The sequence below is a fragment of the Hippocampus comes genome, unplaced genomic scaffold (assembly GCF_001891065.2).
Source record: "Hippocampus comes isolate QL1 unplaced genomic scaffold, H_comes_QL1_v1.1 scaffold9, whole genome shotgun sequence".
Classification (NCBI taxonomy): Eukaryota; Metazoa; Chordata; class Actinopteri; order Syngnathiformes; family Syngnathidae; genus Hippocampus; species Hippocampus comes.
In genome coordinates this window covers 1115438-1134344 of record NW_017805275.1, presented here as the reverse complement: position 1 = coordinate 1134344, position 18907 = coordinate 1115438, and the positions used below count along the sequence as shown (strand labels likewise).

The 18907-nt window shown below is 39.8% G+C and overlaps 1 protein-coding gene across 4 annotated transcripts in view; it reads left to right on the top strand.

Annotated features, from left to right (window-relative positions):
* enox2 (ecto-NOX disulfide-thiol exchanger 2) overlaps positions 1-18907 on the top strand; it is a 193171-nt gene that overhangs the window by 80205 nt on the left and 94059 nt on the right. For all 4 annotated transcript variants that reach the window (XM_019869956.1, XM_019869957.1, XM_019869959.1 and 1 more), the window contains one exon: positions 9289-9435. In XM_019869956.1, coding sequence (XP_019725515.1) covers positions 9289-9435 — 147 coding nt within the window. The remainder of the gene's footprint in view (positions 1-9288; positions 9436-18907) is intronic.

Genomic DNA, 18907 nt, shown 5'->3' with positions numbered 1-18907 from the left:
TTTTTTTTTTTTATGCATTAGAAAACTCTAAGCCTCCACTTTGATATATGCCTGACCGCATGTGTAGTCCCTCAGCCGCTTGTAAAAATCCAGAATGTTAAACATCAGAATTGCAAATGTTAATGTGCGAATTTGCATTGTGGGTTTGCATTTTGACCTTTGTCAGTTCCAATGTTCTGATTACTTATGCCAATATATTTATATATATCTGGTGTTTGTATACAATGCAGAGAAGCATTTACAATTACTAAATAAGATATTCAGATGCCATCATCTTTTCCAAATGTCACTATATCAGGGAATAGATTAACCTTTAGCCAAAAATATGAACAGAATTCTTAAGACATACTTAGCCTCCTATTAAAGACATCAGCAGCTGCTGCATTTTTTTTCCCCTTAGACCCAATAATTAATTAGAATGTTCCTCTTCAATAACAATATTGGTGTGGGAGAGGTTTAATCTCCTGCATTTTATTGCATAGTTGAATCTTAATCGATCATATGTAGGTTGACTTTTACGGAGAACGATGATGCACTATTTCCACCCATCCATCCAAGTCAGAACACAAGATGGATGTTAACAACATTTTGGAGTGTCTATGTCAATGTCTGGTCTTCTTTAAAGACCTGAATCCACATAGATTCTCATAAAACATGTGGTCAGTCTCTATGCTTCAAATTGAGTTATGTGCCTCAGCTGCTGTTTTTAGGTAGCGATACAGTTAACAGTCAGGTGTCAAGTAAACCTGGCCACCATCTTTTGAGTAATACTTGGGGCTAAAACTATTTCAAGCATACCGTTGTTGTTGTTGTTGTTTTTAAACGCAACCCACCCGGGTTTATAGTTCGACCCATAACGACGCGCTTAACAACAAAAATGCTTTTGTTCGGCAATCTCAGGCGAGTGATGTCATTTACAGATTGCCGAGTCGCCCAGTCAGCCATTGTAATGCATTGTTGATTGTCCAGTTAACTGCTGTTTGCTATTGTCATCGAGTTATTCGGTGAAATGCCTCGGTGCTGAGCGGTGATGTACTGTTTACATTCAGTCAAACCGTTGTTTAAGTGACCAAAAAGAAAAAAATAGGGCACATAAATGAACCAGAAAATTGGAACAAAGCGAATGAATTTCACGCCGATGTCAACCAGCATTCTTTGTTGCAATACCTGTTTTCTTAACCGGATTTGCAAAAAAAGGTGGGTGTGCTAATCAATGAATAACTCTTGTCTGTTGTTTATGAAAACATTTGATTCAAAGTATTATACGTGTACATGGATGTAATCCTGTCCGAAAACATTCAAACTAGATCAGTCAATGGATGGAATCCTCTGTAACAGTTTTCAACAGTGCTGCTGATATAATGTGCATAGTGGCTGACAATGCAACAGAACTACCTTCACAATGACAATGTAGGACACCAACCCACTATGACTTGTGCTCTCAGTGCTAGTTTGAATACATGCACCGAGTAGGTAATCCCATCGTACGCATTTTACAGCACGGCACAGCCTCGAATTGCAAACAATAATGCTAGGCGAATAACCGCAGGTTACAATAGCTTACTTACTGTTCTTCCAATCCCGATGGGTGTCATCTTCACTCCATGTCCGGCCGTTCAGGCACAACATTTTCCACATCCTGAGCATCTGGCTCCTACATATATGATCCAACATCATCGCATCTTGCCAACAACTTGCTCGTCCTCCAACTCTTTGAACACGTGGATCCCCTCAGAGAAGTTTGAAACATCGCTTTCCGAATCGATTTCTGACTGGCTTTGTACACTTTCTAGCCCCACGATTGTTGTCTTAAATTGACGCCACACTTCCGGGTTTGACACTCGTCAGGATCTCGCTTCGCTAAAACTATTACTTTGTCTAATTTACAAAGTAGAAATGATTTTTTTTTTCATGGATATTGTTTAATTGCTTGTAACATAAACATATTTCATTTGGGATGTTCTATAATTACTGAAGTCACTTTAAAAAATCCCAAACAGAATATCTTTTACCTTTAATTATTCTTTGTGTCTTTGACGTAATTACAATAACTATTTTTTTTTCCCTGAAGGGAGACGTCTACAGTATCGAGGGAGGCATTCCTATGTCTTTAGTGGATGACCTGTCTGCTGACTAACTGGTGGCAGAGCATCTTTATTTTAAGTAATATGGTATGTTGTTGCATACTCGCTCTCGTAATGGTTAAAATATTTTCAGCCTAGCCATGATCTTTATTTCATCGGTAATCTTTCAGGTGACTGGAGGCTAATTTTAGAGCTGCCAGCTGTCATCCGGCACGGCCTGTCACTGTCACTGACTGTACTGTGATCCGTGGCAGCCGGTCTTGTTATCAGAGGAAGGCTTGTGACCCGCATTACTAATGTATGTGAAATGCTTTACCAAAAGACTCGGATGTTACGCTGGACCACATGTAATGGAATCATGGCAGTAGTTGGAACCTGGAGTGACAATGAATCACAATACACTATGTTATCACAGTTTATTGTTCAATGCGTTTGCGTTGACATACAGGATAAATAAGTTCAGCTGTTCTAGCAGGCCTTTTCCTGCCATTTGTGTCGTCACATCTTACAGCACAGCACAATATTTTGCAGAAAGCTTCCACAGCACCAGATCTAATTGTTGAAAGTTATCACAGTCCAGAGGAGCATACGAAAGCATTTCAGAGGGGTTACCCAGTGAACAAGAGTGACATTACCAAAATCTGGATGTCCTTTCAAAATTGAGGAAAGAACAAGAATACTGGTCAGCAAAGCTGCCAAGTGGACCACAGCAACATTGAATGAGCTGCAGAAATTTCCGGCAAGTAATGGCCGTTTAGTACTAGTGACAACAACTTCCCTTTCCCTTCGTATATCTGATCAATGGGGCAATATGGCAAGATTTTATCTCACAAGGAAATTGATCCAAAATTGGCTCCATTTTGCAAGATACTCACTTGAAATCTCAAAAACATGTCAGAAAATGTGTTATGGTCCAATGAAACCTAAATTTTACTTTTTTGGCTATAATCTCAGCAAGTATGTTTAGTACACACACAATACTACCCATCACCAATAGAACACCCTAGCCACAGTGAAGCATGATGGTGGCAACATTATGTATTGGGGCTGTTTTTCTTAATATTAAACTGGGGTATTAGTCAAGGTGAGGGAAAACAGTTCCAAAGACTTGTCAGTGTTAAAACAAAACTGCCAGGGTTCCGTTCGAAAACGTAAGCACAGTCCTACTAGAACAGATGAACTTTATTTGGGGTTTGTTCGAGGCGCTTTAAATGGAAGCAGTTGTGTGCTGACACCCATTTAACATTCAGTTCTGAACACAGCCACATCCTGAGTTATTAGTGTGCACAATTGTGCTCAGACATTATCTCAGTTTTGTTTTTTTAATTGCATTTTACAGGTTTTGGGTAACATTAATGGTGGAAAAAAGCTTTGAAATGATTTCTCGAATTTTTTTTTTTTTTTATTATCATTAAAAAAACCTTGTATTTAACTTGGCATGTGTAGACTTTTCATATCCACCCTCGTAATGCAAGATCTAGTCAGATGAGCAAATGTACTTCAGATCGTGAATATTTTAATGGTTTTCGTTCAAACCAATGACCCCACATGGTTTCTGATGACTTCTATAGTTTTATGTTCATCCCTACTGAACCACTTACCCTGTTTCCCTGTACAATCTGCATTATTCATGCCGTACAATTGAGTTTATAGGCTCTTAAGAGTACGATTCAAGAGTGGAAGGAAATAGGAAGGCGAAAGAATCTTAGCAGCACACTAAGTAAAGCTCCGGAAGGTTTCATCTACACCGGCAGCCAGTGTGCCATGAAGTCATTATTATTAAAGTGTAACTTCACCCGCAGGTTGGAGTACTGCATCATATTACAGAAAGGATGTGAGTGAGAAGGGAGGGTTGTGCATGCGCTGTTAATAGTTGTGGTTCCTAAGTCCTTGCCAGACACAAGAAACCTTAAGGACCTCTGACTGTTTTAGTCGTATATCATTGTTGAAAGGCTACATGCTGACCTCTAATGAGTTGGACTGTTTTCTCATTTGGTTCTGGCGCGACCAATTACTTTAGATGCAGTGAATTTCGACCGGGCTTACACAAACACCTTCATTTTATTGTAGTTTTTTTTATCATACGGTTAGCATTTGGGAATTAGTGGTCTTGTCTGTATTTTAAACCATAAGTGTTGATCATTATCCAGTTTTACACCAGTGGTCCAAATGTTAGTTTTTATTTACTACAAATAATGTATAATGTACTGCCTGCCGCATATGGTGACAGGCAGTACATTTAAATGGTCTTTCACTAGCTGGCAGAAGGTACAATTAACCTGTGTATTCACCGAGAGAGAGAGAGAGAGAGAGAGAGAGAGAGAGAGAGAGAGAGAGAGAGAGAGAGATGTGTGTCCAGGTCATATTAAAGTTAAAAAAAAAAAGGTTTGCAGGTTGGCAAACGTGTATTATATTATTATTGCTATAGACAGCTGGCATCTTCCCTGTCTGGGGACCAGGCCGATTTTATACAAAATAATACTCTCCTTTCTAAACTGAACAACCTCAACTACCTCCCATTCCCTCTGATCCCCCACCACACACACACACGCACACACACACACACACACACACACACACACACACACACACACACACACACACACACACACATACGCGCACACACTCACACACGCTTGTTGAATGTGTTTATAGGCTCACTTTGTCACGGTGGATCAAAACGTGACCCTTGCCTCTGCAACGTTTACACATTTTCTCGACTGGAGAAAGCTTGTTGGTGAATTGACAGCAAAAATGAAAACTGTTGTGGCTTACACCAGGTTCTGTATGAAGTTATTATTTTCTTTTTACTGAGGTTGCAAATTGCTTCTTTTTTCAGTAGTTGATCAATCAAGGTCAAATTGAGTCTAAAGCAGGGCTCTTAGTTTCATAGTTAAAGGAACTTGTCTGTACGGAATCAAATTTTACTTAACTCGATGTGGTATGAAGTTTGTGGTGAAAAAAAGAAAGTTTTGAAACTAGCATCTAACAAATCTCTGGAAATGAAACAAATACAGCATATGAAAGAAAGATGTCAGTGCATGCTGCATTTTTTTACATAAACCACATTAGCAAAACTATTTCCAACATTAAACATTGAAATTTACATCCAGCATTTTTTTCTCAATTCACATTGTTTTTTTTTTTAATTTTTATTGTTTCTTTGTTTTTTTAAACACCATCTGCCAAACTTGTTACAGCTTGCCTACCTAACACGCACCCACTACTGCATACTGTATAACTTCTGCATTGACCCTAAAAGCAACCAGGGAAGTTGCCATTGTTACTATGAAACTGCGCTGAGTCCTTCAAAAGTTGTGCAGGTTAGATTACAAGTTTTGTCAAACTAATCAGAGTTCTGTGTCAGCGCCTAGTTAACCGATAGTGGCTGTTTGGGTTGTTTCTGCAAGACCATCGAAGGAAGAACAACAAATGTGAGTGCGAAAGAAATGTCCATGAATTTTTCATGAGCCACTCTGTGCAGGACTTTGCTGTGAATTATGAAGGCTTACATTGAACTCAAAAGTGCTGATATATGGAAGCATTCACGACGCAAAGATTCATTAGTGATCTCCAAGTGGATCTCTTCACTCATTACTGAAGTAGGCTTTCTCATTTATTGCATGGCATGGATTTAGTTGGTGTAAAGAATGATTTAGTGAGCAAAATACAAAAGACTCAGAATAAATTGGGCTCGTTATGGTTTCAGGGAGCACTCTCCTCTTCCAACGCATCAAAAATAATGAACATGTACTGTATAAGTTCATAACATATTCATGTGTTGACCTGTCATTTAAAATGGGATGAGGCCACCCAACATCACGTAGTGCTTTTATGCCGACTCTTTTGATTTCAGAGCTCAAGGCGGTGTACCTTTCGTAACAGGAATGACATTTTTTTCTTACATTTTTTGCATGAAAAAAATCATATCACAATAATAATTGAGGCAGAATGCAGCAATAAATCGTCGCTCACACCCATTTTTTTTTTCACTGTGAATCATTAAACTGATCATTCAACAATCACACCATGCTCCACCCACATAAATATCTTGAATAGCTCCCTTTGACTGGCCTTATTCGCTCTTGTCTTCCAAAGTGGGAGCCAAAATGGCTTACTTCAAATTTTCGTTCAAATTTGGGCATACATCCTTGCGACTTTTCTGTGGACCCTATTAAGATAGACATGTCCTGTCAATTTAATGTCAGTTGGTTGAATTGGTGCTGGGACAGACAGTGAATCATGGGGCCCAGCTCTAACCTTCTCCGAGAAAACATCAACACCACAGGCCTGAGGATTTCAGAAACTCACAGAAACGGTTTTTCGGTTCCGTTGGATCACCTAATGGGAAACCACGGTAACTAATTTTGGGTTCCGTAAACGTTCACCATGGGAACCCATTTTTCTATTTTGACTGATATTCATGATCAAGAATTCTGATATTCAAAAGTATAGCATTTAAAGGGTAAATGTTTGAAAACTATGCACTAACAATGAACATACATCAGCAGCTTTGTACTCCAGGTTTATTCAATAAAATAAATGGCTCAAAATGTGTGAACACTTTTATTGTGCTCATATGGCATCATAAATACAGCATACCACAATATCAGAGTATTTTTTTCCAGTCTCCCACTGCAAAGATTAATTTACTGGTTATCATTAATATATCAATTACCGTGAAATACTATGGCCATCGGAAACACATATGTATACACAATACTTCAGTCCTGGCTATATATCATGGGCCACAAGTAAACCTGACACTGTTAACATGATTATATATGTGTGTTTGCGTGTGTACTATTTATGTAAATAAACATAATATCAGTGGCTACTGACCCCTTTTATTAATACAAAAGCATGTATTAGGATTTGAATGATTAAAATCATGTGATGAATCTTTAAAAAAAAAGACCTTATTACTATATATATAGTCATATCGTATTGACATGGCTTGACGTCCTCTTTGCAACCCCAAGACGACGCATTGTGTAATCAATTTGACCAAAGAATCTACCATACGTCATCGTTAGGCCTTACCGACAGTTATTAGTACACCTTGTGACGAATGTTTTATTCATAAAGTCACCATGTCTACAACTAGTAAATTATAGAATAACTAAGACTGTTTCATAATATTTTTTCATAGCAATGAGCTTTTAGATCCAATGACCAACTTCAATAATTGCCTCGGAATCGTGCCTCCCGTCGAAACTCTCTTTCGTGTTTTGTGCGTACATCACACATGAGCTTAGTGATACGCCTTTCTTCGCATTATTCGTATGAAAAATCCGACTGGCATTCCCATTTCTTAAACGTCATAAGTAAAACACCTGTCGGCGTTTTTTTTTTTTTTTTTCGCCGCCATCTCAATCTGTCATCGGCGCGCTCAGACACCAGCGTGCTTTCTCAGCTCGCAGACTAAAATAGCAACCCGCATGCGCACATAAAGTTTCCGCCCCCCGCTTAACAAAACGAAAGTAAAATCGAAGAAAAACACTCACACCACATCACAAACACACATATAGGCACAGTGACATCATGTTGATCGCACAGGAGAGATTCGATCGCGTAGTCAACTAGTGCGCGGTGATTTTTATGGGAAACGATTTTTCAGTACTGTAAAAATGATCCCACGGAAACGACACGCTACCGGTAACCATCGTTAGCGTGAAATCCTCAGGCCTGTACCAGCTAAACATAATAAAGTACCTACAGGTCACTGCTGCTTGTTAAGAAATATGAGGTTGTCATCATAAATATCCTCTGACAGTCCAGCCTAGTAAGTGGAAACACAGTTGAAGTAATGCTGAGATGACTGATGTGCTCGCTTGACTAGTTTGGAACTGCTGTCTTCATTACGGTTTCATAAGAAAGAAAGAAAACCTTTATTTGTCTCACAATGGAGAAATTCCCAATTTACAGCAGCAAAATTATGAAAGGGAGTAGTAGAAGAACAAAAAGTATATATAAAAATATAAATGATAAAATATATAAATATAAGCATCACATAACAAGGTGCCCTGGAGTTTTGCTATGGTGGAGTTATCATGAATCTAGGCCAGGGATGGACCACAGGTGGCTCACCACACCGAGTGGCCACTTGATTAATTTTCAGCCCCCCACCTATTTTTTTGGGGGTGGGGGGGTGACCCTGAAAATTCTTTATAAAATACTATTAACAACTCAATGTATGTTTTCAATGAAAAATGGGCGTCCATGTGGGATGTATGAGGGGAGGGGGAAATCCAGGAAAAATCCAAACTGAGAAAACGTTGCATAAAAAAGAAAAAAAATGGGTGGTGGAATGCAAAGCCGAAATGCGACTATGCAGAGGTCGACTGTCGTTTTAAGTTGTAATATCACCAATCGCCATTAGATGGCAGACATGTTAGTTGTGCTCATACCTCCCTATATTATGTGAGTTGGTATGATATATTTTGTATATTTGGAATGGTATGCAGGACAAACATTCCTTCAATAATGCTAACATTATGAGGGAGTTTATTTCTTTTTGTGTGGAAAAAATGTGCGAAATGAGTTCTTGCACTTAATGTTGGTTTCTTGGTTTATTTTTTTAATTTATTTATTTTTTTGCCATCCTTGGATGGATTTTGCAAAAGATGACTAATCCAGCATTTCTCACAATCTGGCAGATCACACAGCTGTTCTGTGACAGTTAATGTTGGCAAGAATGGCAGCTGCACTGAACAGCTAGCCAGCATTAATTACATGACACACGGGTGCAAAATATCCTACAAACAGACAAAACACAATAAAAGTGACATTGAGCTGTGTGGAGTTACCGACAGCACATTGTTTTCATCCATTTCCAAAAAGTAACGCTGGAGTGGCTCCTACCTGGAAGGTAGAACAATGTGTCAGTCTGGTGACATAGCATGGTACGTACAGTATTGGAGAATATTTATGAGTACCAATACTGTACTGTATTGGTATTGGTGCATCTCTAAGTGAAATTATGTGTTAAAAAAACTGAGAAAATCACCTTTGGTGAGTGCATCTGGAATGCGTGAGTATCACCAGTTTGTCAATCCCATGCTGAATCTCTCCATTGCTTGTTTACTGTAGCAGTCTCAGTATATGGAAGTATCAATGTTTGAGTGGTCTTCCCACGCTTGTCATTTTTCCATGTCGGCCTATATTTATTTATTAACGCGGTGCCTTTCTTTTGCTCTCGTAGGACTCAATGCCCTGCCCTTTGATCCGGCCGCCAACAACGACCCCCTGCACTTCAACAGCTCCAGCGGCTCACTGGTGACTGAGTGTCCACCTTTAGAAAACACGTCCGAAAACAGCAAGAAGAGGAAGCGAGCCGCCCTGCCTGCAGGTATTGACACTGACTCAACCACGGCAGGTTTTTACGTCAAATCTTGTGTGCTTGTTGAATTGCAAATGCAGCGTTGTCTCCCCACTTGCATACTTCGCCAATGTTAAATCACCGGAATGGGAATTGTTACCTAATCCTATTACTTGTATCACTATGGCGGAAAAGAGCAGCTTAGTCTGCTCCTTGCTAGGTGTGTCCTCTGGCTCAGCTTGTCTATCCATCTCTGAGCGCTCTGTTGAGAGTGCGACTGACTGACTGTCTGTTGCCATGCCAACTACGCCTGCCAATCAACACGGCGGCAACCGTTTTTGCTTTCCTCACACTAACACCAACTGACCTTGCATATGCTTGTTTGTGTGTCTACTCACATGGCTTTTGCGCCGCCATAATTATTTTGTATTTCAGATTAACCAAAGGTTGCCCCGCCTGTCAGTACGTCGCGTTAAAATGAGACTTTCTAATGACAAGTTAATGAACTGCTTTTGTGCATCCAAAGAAAGTATCCTTGAGACTAGGAGGTGCCATTCCTTATTCTTTCTCTGCTTTTCTTTCTCGTGTTAATTCCCTTTCCGTGGAAGGCGAATCATTGGAAAATGTACCGTAACAAAAAGACTCTCGGTGTCCTAATAGTTAAGTTAACAGCCGAGGTCAACAATGAAGCCACTTCTACATGAAATCACATTGACTCTTTTTCTGCAACATTTACTTGTGCATGCAACACTTTTTTTTTCTTTTCTCCCCCCCCCCCCAGTGAAGATAAACAATTGGTAGAATTCATATAATTCATTACCAACACATGGAAAAAGGTCTGGATGCTCAGTATAATCAATCCAACCCTCCATGTTCAGAATCACTTATCCTCATTAGCAAAATTATATCTATCAATCTGAAACATTTTTTGTACAGTAATTAAATACACAAAATAATTTCACCAAGTAGATGTAAATTGCATCCATCCATCCATTTTCAGTAGCACTCGTCATCATTAGTATGGCGGGTGAGCTGCAGTTTGTTCCGGCCGATTTAAAGCGAGAGGCAGGCAACACTCTGGACTGGTTGGCAGGCGAGCTCAAGACACATTGAGAGAAGCAGCTATTCACGCTCACATTCATGCCTCTTATGGATCATTTTGAGTTTTGAATTCATCGAACATGATTGTTTTTGGAATTTGGGAGGAAGCCAGACTATCCAGAGAACATTTACACACAGAAGGCCTGAGCCGAGATTTAAACCCAGAACCTCAACTGCGAGGTGGACGTACCAACCACTAGTCCAACATGCTGCCAACCTGTTGATTTGGGGGAGGGGGGGGCTTGACCTTTTAAACTACTCTCGACTGTACTTGGCCATCCCTGCCCTTTAAATAACATGTTTAGTTTTAAAAAAATTGGCTCAGCATAGAAATTACCTGAGAAGCTTTTCATGTGTCTCAGGCAGATGTAGTTCTGAGGGTCTTCAACATGTTTGTTTTTGCTCTGCTGAGTGTCTATTAAAGGTCAAGCAGTTAAGGATGTTATAAAGCATTCCTACGAAGGACGCATTCACTTTACATTAAAAGTGTTGCCACATTTGACACAATATGACATATTCAAAGCATGGCTTGTGTAGCTCGGCTGTCTCAATATGCTTTTCATAGTTTCAATGCATATGGAAATGTCAGTGTTGTTAAACAAGCAGCGACTTCTTCAGCGCAACTGTTGTTTCTCTTCTGCTCTCACATATGCCAATCCAAACACTGTTGGCATAACCGCCCACATTTCTGTTACCCCTCAGCCTTTGTGAGGCAGCAAACGCCTGAATGTGTTTATCAATCTATCTTTGATGCACGGCGTCAGTCAAGGCAGCAGTATTTGTATAGTGCGCGCAAAGGCAATTCACAGCGCTCAACAGTGATATGAAATATAAAGCATAAATATGCTTTTTTACACTAAAATACTTCAGATTAAGGATATAAAATATCAAATTGAATAAGAGCTTTAATTTGTCTGGAGATAACTCAGAGACTCATATTCAAAGACTCAAAAAAAGGTCATTACAGTTGAAACATTTGTTTCAAATCCTTTCTAATGTCCATCCATCACAAAACCTGCTTTAACTGTACTTCAGGTCATCACAGTGTTTTTTTTTTTCTTCTTTCCACAACAACAAGGCGTTCTCAAGAAACAACACTAAATCCCTGGACCATACACTTGCTGTCACATTTTACTTTTCTCTTGTATTCCCCTCATTCTTTCTCCTTTGTATCCATGGCATGTGCACACTCTGGGGTAACAATGAGGCACTCTAAAGCAGCCATGCCAACACGAAGCCCCGGTACACACACTTGCAGTCACATCAGATTTTTTTTTTTTTTTAAATTCCCTATGCTCTTCCACTGTTTCCTCCTTAATGTGCGCCTACTCATGGTCGACCACAAGGCGTTCTCAAGCGCCCATGCCGATGCGCACACTCATGGACAATGCGCCAACATTTCTGGTAAACTGAAATGATTTGAAACCTTGTAATGCCATATCACCAAAATTCAATATTGCCTGCAGTAGTTCTCAGTCTTGTCAGTCTCACATGTACAATATTATGAATATGTAGACTACAGTGAACTTTGAAGCACTGATTTAAATGAGGATAACTTGGCCATGACTCCACTGACTGCCATGAACAAGTATTTGGCGTGTTAAGGGATGGACACACCTCCTTCCATCCAACCATTTTCAGAAGCACTTCTTCACATACGGGTTGCGGGTGAGTTGGATCCTATAACAACTGATTACTGCGAAGCAAGACATGGGGTACACTGATTGTTAATGGCATGAACACACGTAGCATACGTACATGATAGTCACTTGGCTGTGCTTTAGCTCTGGTTTAGAGTTACAGCAGGTTTTTTTTAGCATGTTAATCTGTTGTTTGGTCAGATGGGGATTGTGGTATACATCAACCAACAAGTGTATTGTGATTGGCAGTGATGGCGTGTATTCCATCTGTGCATTGACGCAGCACTTGCGCTAGCAGATACGTAATTCACTTTTTTTGTCTACATTTGAAAGAGGCCTGATGATGATCTGTAGGTGTCCCATTTCCTGTTCTTTTTGTCTGTTTTCACTGCCATGACACATTTCTCAACTGTGCCACGAGAGAGCTGGGGGAAAAAAAACTTGGATTATATCACTTGAAGCATGCAGTGTAAATCCTGCCTAAGTGACTTGGACAACTTTCCTCCTCCTCTTAAATAATGCACGTTGTCCAAATAGCTTTTAGGTATAATGCAATGAATCCCTCAGTAGTTTATACCTCAACCTGTCACATCATGTTCAAGTCATGGCCTTCGTATAGCCACTTTACTGTCTGCCCTAGAATCTGATGAAGAGTGACATGTCGTTTCTTACATAACGGCATTTGTCTCACGGGAGATGATATATTCCGAGTCTCCGAGGAGGTTTTATGCTAGTGTATTTCCCGCCTGTGGAGTATAAGGTCAGTCATTTTTTTTTTTTTTTTTTTTTTTTTTTTTTTTGATTTAACTCTATACGAGAGTTTTAGGCCTAAGATAACCAACCACGTCTCACATTTGACGATACTGCGTTCTCACTGGCTGCCTCGTGTGTCTGACACACACAAGCTGGGTGGTCTTAGCTGCTGATGGAGCTCATTAACATCCATGATGATTTAGTCTCGTTCAGGGACCACTAATGGATAGATTTTTCTCATTACTCTTGATTTTGCGCTTCATAATCTGTGTTGCTTGTGTGTTTGTGTTTGCATGCGTGTACGCAAACATCCTTAACAGCGCACGCTTTTCGAAACGACATTGCTCAGCTGCAATTTCACTTCATTAAATTAGGGGTAAATTTAAGAGCGCAACAAAACAAACGACTTGTCTGATGCAGCCCTTGAGGAATTTGCCTCATTTCAGATGTAATGTTTCCCTGCTGATAGATTATTTACAGTGTTTCAGTTCGACAGCCAAGACAAGACAAACACAGATGTCCTCGCATCCTGCGAGTGGCAATGGTTTACGCTTTGACATCCAAAGTTGAATGCCTTAATTTAAGCTCATAAAATTTGGTGCACGTCACTAGACCTGATTTGAGCCAGCATCAAAGTATGACCGCCCCGCCCCCAGAAAGAAGGATGGTGGTGACATAAGAAGTAAGCCAAAAAGACTCTTGTTTCTTTAAAATTAAGCAGGCTAAACACATTTTCATTTTTACTATATTAACTTTTAAAATGTGATAGCCCACGCATAGCGAGGAAAAAGAAAATCGGACTATTCTTAGAGTGTGATGTGGACTTGAGATGATCAACACAGCACACCAAACACATGACGATATCTCCTGTCTGCCCTGTCCTATCAATTGATTGACGCATCCCTCGGTCACGCCTTCTGTCTCTACAGTCTCTCACTGGCTAGGTTTAGTCATGCCCTGATAAGTTAAGAAGTAGGAATTCAAAAGTACAATAGAGGCACAAGATCGGGCCCGAGAGGGATGATTTTTCAAAAGTTACTTTTAAGTATAGTTCTACTGTCAAGTCTTGCAGCCACTTTAACACTTATGACAAAAAGGGTTTTGTTTATTTTTTTTGTTGTTGTTTTTTTCTTTAATCACTGCAAACTGTACCTTCAAAAAATTGTAGCACTTTTAAAGAGTGATTTATTGTTTTTAATGAAAATATATTTGCCTATTACCTTTTGCTTTTACATGTCTGACAGTTAAAAATGCCCCAAGTGATTTTAGACATGGCACACACAGTTAGCAAGCTTAAGCAAAGTAACAACTCAAAAGTTCATGACCAGGTTATTTGGACATTTATGCACAGGAATTCAATTTGTGCAGGCGTAGTTTATGAAAATTGAAGCTTTAAAAGTCCTATTTTAAAAGCCACTTTTTTTGTTCACGAATACATGCTCATTCTTTCTGAATGTCCACAAAGCAAGGTTCACCTCGGGGGCTCGCGGGCACACGGCGAGGACCCTTCACGTCTGATTTGATCACGCTCACTACGCAGCCAGAGATGCTCATTTTCCCCACACACCTGCTGAGCACTCACTGTAGGTGGTGAGCCAAGGCTGATTTCCAGACCCACAGCAGACTGATAGATACAACTGAATACAAATTTGCAAGTGTTCTTGTGTATGTTCATGGCGAAGTAATACTTGTGCTGCTCAAGTCAGTGGAAGGAAAACATTCTATGATGATAATCATGCTGATTACAATCATGATCACGTAAACATAGCATGTAAACAGTAAATGTAAACATCGTAAGGGTGGCCAATATACATAGTGTGTGTGTGTGTGTGGGGGGGGGAGGGAATTTTGGAAACTATTTGTTGTCACTTCAGATGTATATGCAAACACGGCTGTATTTATTTCTCTTACCGTCTGTGTTCAGCACTGTCCAAAAATGACAAGTCACCCATATATCAAATAAAATATACATATTTTTTTGTTCTGACTGCTGTAGTAGCTAGAAATGTGATGCATGCTAAACGTCAAGTTTTCCTGATGTCTCTTACTAAGGTAAACAGGATTAAATTGATCTGAATCTGAAATATTCACAAAATCCATTGGAAACACCCTATGGATCACATTAGAAATGATTAATTGTTAAATATTGCCATAACATATCCATAATCTTCTTTAACGCAAATGCAGATTTATAGTATTTTACCGTTATTGAGTTTTTTTGGGGGGCTCGGGGGAATCTCATATCGCCCACCCCAAAACATAACGTATAATTATTCAGTATTTAATATATCACATATAAATACAAATGTACAAATAATCTACAATACGAGTAATGCATAAAAAGAAAGAATGTACTATTCTGACTCCGAGCAGATAGTCGAGTTGTCAGCAGGTAAATAATGTAATAGGCGACGTTAGTTTTCACAGTTGACAGCTCATTGCCCGTTGAGATGTTGGATGTGTGTGTGTGTGTGTGTGTGTGTGTGTGTGTGTGTGTGTGTGTGTGTGTGTGTGTGTGTGTGTGTGTCATAAAGTGACGAAGAAGGACTAGCGCAATGTCATAGGGAGGTCGAGCCTTTTAGAGGAATGGAACACATACTAGAAAATACCCGGCAGAGACTGATATTTAGAAATTAAAAATACATGTAAATCTAAATCTCTGATGTTGTATTTCACTACTATTTACTGGATTTCCTTTGCGTGACAAAATAAATGCAGATTTTCACAATTACAATGCTGGTCTTGCTGCAAACATAAGATGTCCGCAAATTTGTGCAAATGTTTGGTTATATTTCCTTATCTTCTTGCTGCAACATATCAGGTACTTTCTTCCTGATCTTGAAGTTTGTTTTTCTTTGGCGGTGATGTTAAAGCACACATCTTAAAGTCAAATTTCTTAACCTTCCAGCAGCATATCATGAAATGTATTTTCATGACTATGACACCACTTGTCTTCTCATTTGTGTGCGGTTTGGGTCAAATGTCTTGGTTATTCAACAGCAAGCAGTCACTGTCTTGAATTAAGAAGCTCAAATCCGTGCTGCTGACGTCAAAGTATGACTGTACTGTTATGGAGCTTCTCATTTTTGTACATTCAGGGGCAAATGTCTACATTTTCCAGTAGCATATATCATGAGCAGTATTGATTAGAGAGAAATGTATTTTCATTGAGTGACATCAGATTTTTGGCTGTGCTGCGATATAACTTTTTAACACATATCGAGTCAAAATTAATCACGGTTGAGCAAAATAAGACCATCACTCCCTGTCCCAAAACAGAACCAGTCTTTCGAGCCATATACCACAACGCTAGGCTCAGGAATGGAGAGAGCTGGCGTGTTTCATGTTAGCCTGTCCACCTGTTGAGGTGAATTAGGATGTTTGTCTCACTCACACATTATTATTATTATTATTATTATTTATTATTTTTTTTTTGCACTGAATCAAACAGAATCAACCATCACCATTGAATATTTTCAACACTGACACCCACGTGATTATTGCTCTTTCCCGAACTCTCACGATAAAGAGCCCTTTAAAAAAAAATAATAATAAAACAAGCAATCGATCAATAAATGAATAGGCTCCCTTGCTGACATCTGACCCCAGGATTTCCGAAATGTTTGTATGCACCTTCACAGCAACAGCAGGGGTTGCACCAGTGATATACAGGCTCGGGGACCATGAGACAACAATGGCTGCCGGGTTCAACAGTTCATATCCAGAGGAAAAACAAAGCATGAAAGGCTATCCAAAAGCTGCTTTTTTGCCTGGCGCAAAAGGCCACAATGAACTCAAGTCCACACTATGGATTTGATATATTGTACATATAAAATGGCAGGCAGGATTTAATTCGTCTCTGCCTAACAAAAAATATTTTCAAATTTAAATGTTTTCTTTTGGCAGCACTGTGAAAAACTGGTTTGTACATTTGTCTCACGGTTCTGAGGTGCAGGGTTAGAATCTGGGCTCCCCGCCTTGATACTTTGACTTCCTCCTACATTCCAAAAGCATGCAAACAAATTGGGGATGGGGGAAAAAAGGTGGACCAGTTTAACCAAATCGATAACAAGAATTGGTCGATGCGAAATTTTTACCCGAGGCATTGCACGCCATTCAGACCAACATTTCCACATGACCTTTTCACAGTCTATTCGTACCCCTCTCTTGACACTGCAGTCAGCAAGATCTTACCTGTTAGGGGCACATCTCGTTCGGTGGCCCCACAGTGATTATGTTTGGTCCGTGTTTATACTGGGCGCACTTCTTGTTGCACTTCTTGGTCCCCAATGAGTGAGATACTCATTGGGGACCAAGTTTGGCAACAATAGTGACTGGAAATTGGGATATAGGATGCCCGACAGTATTATTCAATGGCAAAGTCGTATAGGAGAATCAAATATAAAGTGATTTAATGATGACAGTTCTCGATAGGACACCACATTGGCTAGGGCTGGCCCTGATTATTGGCCACGTGAGAAAAATGAATGACAGAAGCTCAACTCACCCACCAGTGACACTGAAAGGAGACATTTCCGGATCATGACACTACCGCCTCTTTCTTTCTTTCTTTCTTTCTTTCTTTCTTTCTTTGTTTCTTTCTTTCTTTCTTTCTTTCTTTCTTTTTGTGCAGGTGATCCAAACAAAAGAGTCGTTGTCGGCGATGATTGTTCATTGTTAGCACGCTATTGTTGCAAGGCAAGGTCAGAAATGCACCGAATGAAATGCCAATTTAATAACATGATTTGCAACATCAACCAAGTGATATTTATAATGATAATGTATAATTATGCAAATACAGTTGCACCCGGGAAACTGATTGCGGCCCTCAACTCTGATATTATGAATCCACTTTAAGTTTTGCATTCTGACTCCCTTTTAATCAAATATGCAGTATGCAAGAACCGGCCGCCGGCATCCTGAGTGCTGTCCTGATGGTGATGGAGGAGTGGAGGAGGGATTTCAAATGCATAGCAGACTGCATATAGGGCTCTGCCTCTCGCCTCCTTATTCATTTGGGGATTCGTGTGTGCATATTTGTGTGTGCGCCATGACCCAAGAGTTAACTTGTCTGCACTTTTGCACTAACAGCGATTAAGAATGTACATTGACTGACTCGCCAGTGCATGTAGTCAATCTCTTTTCACAACATTCAAGTACTTGCCTTCCTTTGGATGTGTTGTCCACCCACTGATAAATTGTTTTTTTTGTTGTTTTTTTTTCCCCCAGTTGTGTTCGTCTGATTGTTGGTTAATCACATCATGAAGTAGTTGAGCGTAAATGGAATGCACTAGTTATTTTGCAATCGGTATTTGATGTCTCAAGAACATAACATCGGAAAGAGCGGCATACACACCGGAGTTTTAAATTACCGGTAACACCCACCAAATGTGGGTTAAAATTACTAGCCAGTTTGGCTGGTGGTGCTTGAGGCAATCGTGTTGGTATTTCTGCCTTATTTTTGTGAAGCCACTTGTACTGGTGTCTGGGAACATTTTTTTTTAATTTTTTTTTTTGAATGTCAGTTCATTTTTATGAGTGCCAGGTTTCACAAGACTTCCAGGAGAAACCCAACTAAACATACAGGGGGATAAACACTTTATTTGGCAACCCGAGCCAATAACTACATAAAAAAAGGATTATGAAGTAGTTTGTTTTTGCAACAGTGAACTTTGATTTTGAACTTTGAAGTTGTGTGCATTGAAAATAAACTTCCCCTCGCCACATGAATTGTAGAGCAGTGTAGAGCAATGTTGGGCAGTTAATTTTGCAAGACTGTTGGGGGGCACCCGGGTTCTACTTTGCCCAGGTCTGGTCTAAAGTGCAACCAGCGAGAGAAACGAACAGAGATGGTGTGAGGGAGGTAGGGTAGATAACAGCGGAGCTAAAGTTTAAAAAAAGAAAATAAATTGGCTTGTGGAAATTTTGATTGGCTGGTAACTTTAGAAAGTCACCAGCCACAGAACAGAATTGGCTGGTGATCAGGAAAGTTAACTTAGAACCTTGGG